Genomic DNA, 8,886 nt, shown 5'->3' with positions numbered 1-8,886 from the left:
AACATGCTTTTGAAACACAAATTTGAAGGTTAATTTTTTTAATTAAATAATGAAATCAATAGACTATATTTCATATATTCATGTGTCGAAGTACAAAAACTATCTGTGCAAAGTGTAGTTTTTAAAATTACATCTAGATACTTTCAATATTGCCTCATGTAAACATGGCCTAGATCCATGAAATAGTAATACTCTCATAGAGTTGGGAAACTTTTTTTTTTTGAGGGTCTTGTGGTGACTCAAGTTCCTTTAAGTCTTTATTTGCAAATAATTTCATAACAATATATGTACATAAGATAAACATTCAACACAAACGACTCCACTAGATGTTTTCTTTCTCAATGTTGACAACACTCCCTCGCGACTAGCCCTCCACTCCACTAACTGTCCAGGCACACAACACTTGACCGTGTGTCACGGTTGACCACACAGCAACTGTGTCACAATGGGTCTTAAGTTTGTTTTAGGGCTACTATACATATGTCACGGTTCCAGTTAGCACCCAGGGAACATTTATACCAAGATTGGTAAAAAAGTTTTGATTTCTATTCGGGACATACATACAACTTACTTTCTACTTTCTAGTATATATATATATATATATATGCATGTATATATATTCATAACAGTAGAGAATTTCTTGTTTGTTGAACCTTTACTATTTCCTCTATATGAAATCAAAGTAGAAAAATAGTGAAACAATAATATAATATTACATATAAAATTATATATATATATATATATATATATATATATATATATATTGTTACGAATCTCACTATCCAGGCTCTCTGCAAACTGCACCTTACACCACGAACTTAAAGAACTTGACAACTCAGGGCTCCAAAGTAACGTAACACTTTAATAGTTGAATAAATAACAGCCAATACTGTACAATTGGCAACACGTACACTGTACAAATATCTCTCCGATAACACCGTTCCGCAGTATCAACTCTTGCACTGGCCTCTCCGTCTCGTTCCGGGCTTGCACTGGGTTCAACAGTTCAGGACTGACTTCACACAGTAGGCTCGTTGTGTCGGACTCGATCACAGAAAAAGATCAAGACGCCGTTCGCCTCAACTGTACTTGATAGTACTCCGCACTGAACCGTCGTAATGCTCCGTACAGAACCACACCGCTGAACTGTGCTGTAGTCAACCGGACTGTAGTGAACCGGGCTCTGAACCCCTGCCGTGAACCTCCTTTCTGAACCTTGCTGTATTGAGCCCCTTTTCTCGACCGTCTTGACTGCGACACCTCCTCTCTTATATAGGGTCCCTACTGGCCTTCTCGAACCGGACAGAACGCCGCTCGACGTTTCCAGGTGGTCAGATGACTACAACTCTCGTGACGCTCCTGAGCTCTGTTCACGACGTCGATCCTTCCCGGACCGCCGTCGATCCTTCCGGAACCGCCGTGTTGACACTCGTCTCGGCTGACAGTCGTAACTCGTCACGGTTGACCGCTCGTCTAGCGCTGGCCTGGGGCGATTTGCGTCGGCTGACTACACACACACCACTACCCCCGTTTGTGCCACCACCAGGTTTATAACAATATATATATATATATATGGGAAAAATGGATCTCTTAATTAGAGATAAACATTGAAATTGTTCACTGATCTCTGTATACATACATTTTGTGCGTATTATCTAGTTAGAAAGACCAAGTGTTGATTGGGTCATCAAGGAATAGGAATTTAAAAGCAAATATATTTACAAAAACAAATATTTACTGCTGCAGCGGTAAACGACTGTAAAGAAAATTTACAAAAACAGTAGAACTTTTGCAAATGATTCCATTTCAATGTTATTTGTTCAATCGTCAAACTAACAAAAGTAAAAAAAAAAAAATAAAAAAAAATAACGGATTTTGTTTAAAGCAATAAACAAAATGGCTAAATGTTCTTTGTTTCATCCTCCCTATGTAAAAGAAATAGTGATAGGTGAATTAATCTGTCAATAAAAGCTTTCCTTTATATATTATTATTTACACGTAGAGATGAAAGGGAAAAAAAATATTCTAATAAAAAACTACACAATAAATATTTTTTAGGCTTCCGAATTTGACTGAATAATCTTCATCTCTGATACAAATCTGTATTGCACTCTGACCGAAGCCCTCAGCATTGCTTTTATCTTGAGCGAAATCAATTGGATTTAGGCAATAATGGCCTCTTATAAATGAAACTCCATTTAGCAGCTTTGCTTCGGCATTCTTGTCTTGGTAGTAATTTCGACAAAGCTTGACGACCCTCTGCCACGTTTCTTGATCTCCTGTAAGGTCCAGTCCATGTTCTTTACTTGCGTCCAACATTTCCTTTTTAACTTTAAACACCACAACAGCTTTGTGCTCTCCCCTGGCTGCTCCACTCCATTTGTCAGCATCTTCGAGCTTCTCTGACAAATAGAATCCATCCCCACTGGAGAAGTCTTGACCTTTTTGGCCTGCTGTTAGTGTAATCCCCGATGTGAGAATGGACTTAGCCCCGGCATGTGTTGTTCCATGAAATAGCAATACACTGTCTTTATCCTCGTCTTTCACCTTACCTAGATAGTCTTCAACTAATTTATTATTTACTGGGCTTTTTGAGGTGCTATTAAGCATTCTAATTTTGAACGACTTAATATCCTCATTGGGTTCATCCCGTTGGTCTGTTGGAATTTCTTTTTGAAACCATTTATCTTTTTCATCTTCTGAATAAGGATATCTTGAAACAGCAGACAAAAGAGGATGATAAAGATATGCATTCTCCAAATATCTCTCCGCCCAAAATGAAGGCATTTGAAGATCGATCAGCTCTGAAGGAATGTTTTTTGCAATGGCCGAAGCTCGTGCTTGTGTAAATCCCAATGAGACCAAATTTTTAGACAAGCCTGCAATTCCCATATCATTAGTATCGTAGTTAAGATCCTGTTCTTTGGATTCCAAAAGCTTGATTATAAAATAGCAATCTTCGCGATGATCTTCTCCGTCGGCTTGAAGAGTATCCAGAAAAGTTCTATATTCCTCCTGTAAACCTAAAATAGAACATAAAATAGTTGCATCGGATACCTTAAAGTCACCTTTATACTCTGAAAATATTTCGTGAAGCTTATCCAACTTTAATTTCTTCTTTATAGCGCAAACAAAATCTTTTTGCGTCTGAAGCTCATCTAAACTTGGGAGCAATTTTTCGTTCACATTCATTTCTACGGGCTTAAAGTTATAATATTCCATTATTTTGTCGATTAGTGCTAAAACGGCATCGATTCCATCTTTCAGTCTTTTTAATTCTCCAAGTATTTCTGTTTTCTTTGTCATATCTTTCTTCTGAAAAATATTTTAAAACAAGGTTACAAAATACAGTTTGTGTGGAAACACAAACTCAAAATCGGCCCCCGAAGTGGTCCACCCAGGCAGGCTTCAATATTTTAAGAAAGATTGAATGAAATTATATCAAAGACAAATGAGAGATAAGAATGGAGAAAGAAGGTTAACAGATCTTGTGTAGTGCCCCAACGGTCCCGCAGATCAAAGGATAAGTGAAAGTGAATGTAAAGTTAGATGTGAATCTGGCCTAACTAGTTCCCATTTCAGACCTTGTGGTCTATAGGGCAGATGATGTAAAGTTCATCTGTTTTTTTGTGGCCTACGGTTAACGAGTGGACTCAAAGGGGCCCAAAGATTCCAAAGTTGAAAATCTCAGTCTTCACCAGGATTCGAACCCGGGACCCCCGGTTCGGAAGCCAAGCGCTTTACCGCTCAGCCACCGCGCCTCCCCTGGCCTAACTGATGTCTTATAATTAATTTAATTGTTTTGAAAAGGCTCAATCTATTATTCGAATACTCAAAAAAAAAATTTAAAAAATATCCGCATTTAAACAAATGTTAAGGAAAATGAGGTTTACAAGATTACTATTTGTTTTAAATTAGGTCCATCTTATAATGCATACTAATTACCTTTTTCTTTAAAAAAAAAACTGCTTGCATAACTGATTTTAAAAATTAGATTTTTCGCTTATAGAAAAAAAATAGTAGCCGTTGCATCAGAACTTTGAATGGTCTAAAATATTGTGATGTCGGATTTTCAATATCTAGTTTACGAGATCTAAACGGGACGGACGGACAGACGGACAGACATTTTGCACAAAACTAATAGCGTCTTTTCTCCTTTCGGGGGCCGCTAAAAATAAAAGTATTTTTTATTGAACTATTAGCAACATCTACACAAGGTTTGGAGGCGGAGTGGCTAAGTTGTAAAGCACTTGGTTCCCGAATCGTAGAGTCCCAGGTTCGAATCTTGCTGAAAACTGGGATTTTTATATTCTGGATCTTCAGGGCGTCTCTGAGTTTACCCAGTTCTAAAATGGGTTACTGACATTAGTTGGAGGAAAAAAAGTAAAGAAGATAAGCCGTTGTGCTGGCCACGTGACCACATCAGTGACATTGGGTCACAGAAACATATGAACTTTACATCATTTAACCCATAGATCGGAAAGTCTGAAAGGGAGAACTTTACTTTTTAACACAAGGGTTTGCTCCTATTAGTTTAGTTAATGTCTATTTAAAAAAATATAATTAAATTTGTTTGAATTTTTAAACTAATTTATCATTTTGTTTATTGAATTGAATGTATTGTCTTCGACAGCGAATGATTTATTACAGTTTTAACTTGATTAGAGGTTGGAAAATGGGAGAAATAACGTGTAAAAATTCGACCCAGTCAGGCAGAGACAGTTGCTAAAAGCTTTATTAAAAAAAAATACTTTACCTTCAAATCTTTCTGAGCTTTAAAATATTTAGCCAATACATTGTTTAAGGTCTCTGTGTAGACTGCAAGAACCTCCAATGACCACAAAGCTTCTTGTGTGGTAATCGAGTTTAAAGATAAGCTGTGTCCCTTTGATATAGTATTAAATGCTTGTATTTTAACAAAAGGATAATCAATTTCAATAACAAAATTGATATGCAACACAAAATGTTGTATCTGAAGATTTAATGGTTGGTCAGTAATTTCCTGGATCGTATTGCAGTATGCTTCCAAAACTGATATCGCTTTCCTCAAGTAAGGATCGGCTTCTTTCTGGAGGCTAACCGCCATTTAGAATTACCTTGGATGAGAAAAAAAAAGAGATATAAATTTGTAGTACTAGAGCAATGTGCCCTGCTGCCCACAAACCAGACTCCTAGCTATATGCTAATAGCCGCACTGCCTTGTGAGTGTCCCTCTAATGTCAACGGCTAAGGGAGTAAACCCTAACAGAAAAGCTGGTCTCGAAGTCCCATAGGCGGGGAGACAGTGGTAAGACGACTGATCTCTGGCCCCAAATTGTGATAGCTTTCGATCCCTTTGGAGAGCCCAGCACTCGCAAAGCTTTCCCTCAGCAATGGAGAGGTCACACCATCTCTGACAAAAAATGTCTTTGGATAAACACGGGGAGTGGCAGTTAAGACAGATGCCCAACCTTGTGACGATAGCTGGGTATCGAGGATTGGCTTCTTTAGTCACAAGAAGTTGCAAAGGGAAAAGATCGTCTCTCGAGGCGTACAATGCCACAGATGTCAAAGAATACAATAAAAAGTTTAGATATAATTGAATTGCTATTTTAATTTGGCAATGAAAGCATAATATCTAAGTAGGTCTAATACTCGGCATAACCTTGATTTTTATTTTCAAGATTGAGAAAACAGGATCTTCTTAAGAGAGATTAAATTTTTGGCAGTACACCAGTTCAACTCTTACTTTCGCGGAACAACACACAAAAAAGCAACAGTTACGTTGGTGGTCTTTCTCTTACAGCAAGTGGTTTAGGGCAGTGCTGTAAGGTCCTCCAGCCTGGTTCGGGGCGGAGCCCTGACGCCAATCGTTTTATTGCATGACCAACACGACGACTCTAACGACTTTCATCAAAATTTATCAGCTGATTTAGATCGCTGTTAAAATATTTACTAGCTCGTTGGTCGCAACGGGAATTTTCGAAGAAAGAAAAACAAAATTTGGCTTTAAAAAGCATGGTGTACTTAGCCGTGGTGTACCACATATGAGTTTTTACAAATTAAATTTAATGTTGCTTTTAGTTTAGTGATAAATTATCTAGGTTTTGTTTATATTTGTACATAAATCTAATTCAGATTACATCTACATTCTAGATCTTAAAGTAGCAGTCTCTCTCTCTCTCTCTCTCTTCTCTCTCTCTCTCTCTCTCCCTTCAAGTCTATATGTCTCTGTCTCTGTCTCTACTCATATATTCTATTTACTTTGTCATATTTATATCTATATTCCCGGGACCATCGATATGTCCGAACGTCAGTCCAGCGCGCAAACCGCACGACCAAGAAACCATCCATATACCAATTTGTATTTAAGTATTAATGAATGTAATTCATTGTAATTCCCTTTTAAGGGGTTACTGGATCCGATTTTGGGTAAATAATCGATTTTTCAATTTTGGTGTAATTAAATAGGTGGACATGTATTTTATAAACTGGCACCAAAAATTTTCTAAAAAATAGCATTTTTTATTGAAAAAAAGCACTTTAATGATGCATGGTGAACACTATTTTCCATATTTTTCTTAATACAAATTCACTGTTTTTGAGTGAATGCATTTTTTGTGACCCCCCCCCACCCCGTAACATATTTCTAAAATCTCTAGAACTAATAGAGATAAATGTGTCAAATTTGGTACAAATATTCAGAGATAAATAATACAGAGAATCTACTAGTTTTAATGACTTTAGCTGAAGAAGTTTTTAATATATGATCTTTTGGGAAAAAAAATGTGGATGCATTTTACAGGAAAAAAATCACCCTTTTTTAAAAAATCATAAAATGCACAATACTAAGGGTAAATGTATAAAATCTAGCTAGCTCATTCCAGCCACCTTTATACTTTAAGGTGTAAGTGTTTTTAGCTTTGAAATTTATCTATTTTGAAAAATTTTAGAATTTTCCTATATGAACTAATTTTTGTTTATTTTCAAGATGGCCGCCATTACCATGGCAACCCGGAAACATTAGACAACATTCAATATATATTTTTTATTATTGAGTTGTCATATGATATAATATAACAATGGTTATTAAGTTAAAGCAAAAATAAAAAAAAAAAAAATTTCGCACTCCAGTAACTACATCCTGGTGTAGTGTGAAACAAAAATGAAAATGAAAGTCATTGTTTTTCCTTGAAAATAGATTTCAAACTCATGATCTTGACTACAGCGCAAAGGTTGAAACGTCGCAGGATAGTGTTGAGGCCTTTTATAACAATTGGTTTCGCTACTCCCTTCGACGCAATGTTAACGGTAAGGCAGCCAACCCCTTAATTTAAATGTATCGGTAGACTAGTGGGAGACGTGGTTGAGTGGTAAAACTTTTGTCTTCCACACCTAAGGTTTTTGTTTCGAATCGAATTTTTAGATTTTATTTCAAAACTCCCCTCAGCCTTCCCAACTGTATCGTCTTATCTTAAATCTTACAGACGTTACTTCAAAAAAGAAGATGATTACGTCCTATTCGTCTTGCATCTAGTCATGCATGTTAACCAATGACTTATTTTCTGTCAAGTCACTGGTTTTCCTGGCTGACTCAGGCAACCTATTCCATGCACTAATAGAAACTCTATGGATGTGGCATAGCTCTTTGGCTATACAAGTAGATGGTCATAAAATGTACGTTCTAAAAGAGGTATATTACGTTTTGTTTAATTGAAATACTATAATTTGTATTGGAGTAGCAGGGGGAGGCTTGGGCTCTACCACTCCATTAATAAAGGTCACAGAATTAGCAGATTTGACCTTTGACTTACAATTTTTTAATTGAAAAGTAGCAGAATATTTGACTTTTCAGAATTGTTTTTCTAGTTTCAGATCCAGGAAAAAAAAAATGCCTTACGTGCTTCCCATGCCCCCCCCCCCCCTTTGCTGGCCACGGAGAGGTGTCTAATGTCTTTATGTCAGAGCCTCATTTGAGACTCACTGGTGACACTTTCCCCTAGCTCTACAAAGAACCTATTCTATGTTACACAAGATGTCCGAAAAATATGGGTGTGCGTATGTGTGAAAAAAAATGTAACAACTCCCCCTCCCCCCACGCCCATGATAATCTATGTATATTCAATAGGCTAAATTAATAATTCTAAAGTTTATTCTAAATTCTAGATAATAAAAACAATGATTGTAACAAAACACACACATACACACACACACACAAACAAACAATAATATATTTTGATGTTGTTTTTTTTTTTTTTCTTTTTTTTTTTTTCTATTATAATTAGTTAAATATTTATGACAAAATGAGTTACTCACAATAGTAGATCTACGTTCGAATAGTTTGAGTTGCGCAGAGTAGAAATGACGAACAACTCACTTCTCGGTCAAATCACTGTGTTTTCTGTCTGCTTTCAAAGTTTCCTACAGCAAGCCACGATCAATCCAAGACCCAGCTATGTGGTGGTGAAGAGTAGTATGCTAATTATGAGAGGCTTGACATGAGAGCAGAGGGTTACTCCATTTGAGCAGGATTGGAGGGGCTAATTATAACCACTACGTATAAGTGTTTTTTTAGTATTTCTGAGCCAGCCAAAAAAAAAACAGGCAGAATTTAAGTCATTAATATGCATGACTAAATGAATGAAGCGTAGAACGTCATCATTTTCTTTTTTGAAGTAACGTCTGTATTATATAAGATAAGATATTTATTTTGTTATATACTGAAACAGCTGGACTAATGTTGAAAGTTTGACAAAACAGTTTCAACGAAAAGATAACTCTATATATGTTAAGATGTAATTAACTATAAATAGCATTAATTAAAAAGAAATTACCATGCTAGTCTAGTCCTGTCTGGTCAAAAGTTTGTACACGTTATTTCTCCAACACCCAGTCTAGAATCAAGCT

The 8,886-nt window shown here is 36.4% G+C and overlaps 1 protein-coding gene across 1 annotated transcript; it reads right to left on the bottom strand.

Annotated features, from left to right (window-relative positions):
• Positions 1-434: 434 nt before the first annotated feature.
• On the bottom strand, positions 435-8,481 carry LOC106059531 (uncharacterized). The gene is made up of 3 exons (XM_013217176.2): positions 8,296-8,481; positions 4,757-5,096; positions 435-3,315 (listed from the first exon to the last, which is right to left on the bottom strand). The coding sequence occupies exons 2-3, from the start codon at positions 5,084-5,086 to the stop codon at positions 2,026-2,028; spliced, it is 1,620 nt and encodes a 539-aa protein (XP_013072630.2). The 5' UTR covers positions 5,087-5,096; positions 8,296-8,481; the 3' UTR covers positions 435-2,025.
• Positions 8,482-8,886: the final 405 nt, after the last annotated feature.

The sequence above is a fragment of the Biomphalaria glabrata genome, chromosome 5, assembly GCF_947242115.1.
Source record: "Biomphalaria glabrata chromosome 5, xgBioGlab47.1, whole genome shotgun sequence".
In the NCBI taxonomy this organism is placed as follows: Eukaryota; Metazoa; Mollusca; class Gastropoda; family Planorbidae; genus Biomphalaria; species Biomphalaria glabrata.
This window is presented reverse-complemented; position numbering and strand designations above follow the sequence as displayed.

Bases quoted from the DNA above. Each gene is read 5' to 3' on its own strand.
- LOC106059531 (XM_013217176.2), bottom strand. From the start codon at position 5,086: ATGGCGGTTAGCCTCCAGAAAGAAGCCGATCCTTACTTGAGGAAAGCG. The intron at 3,316-4,756 runs GTAAAGTATTTT...AATATTTTTCAG, and splicing joins AAGCTCAGAAAGATTTGAAG to AAGAAAGATATGACAAAGAA.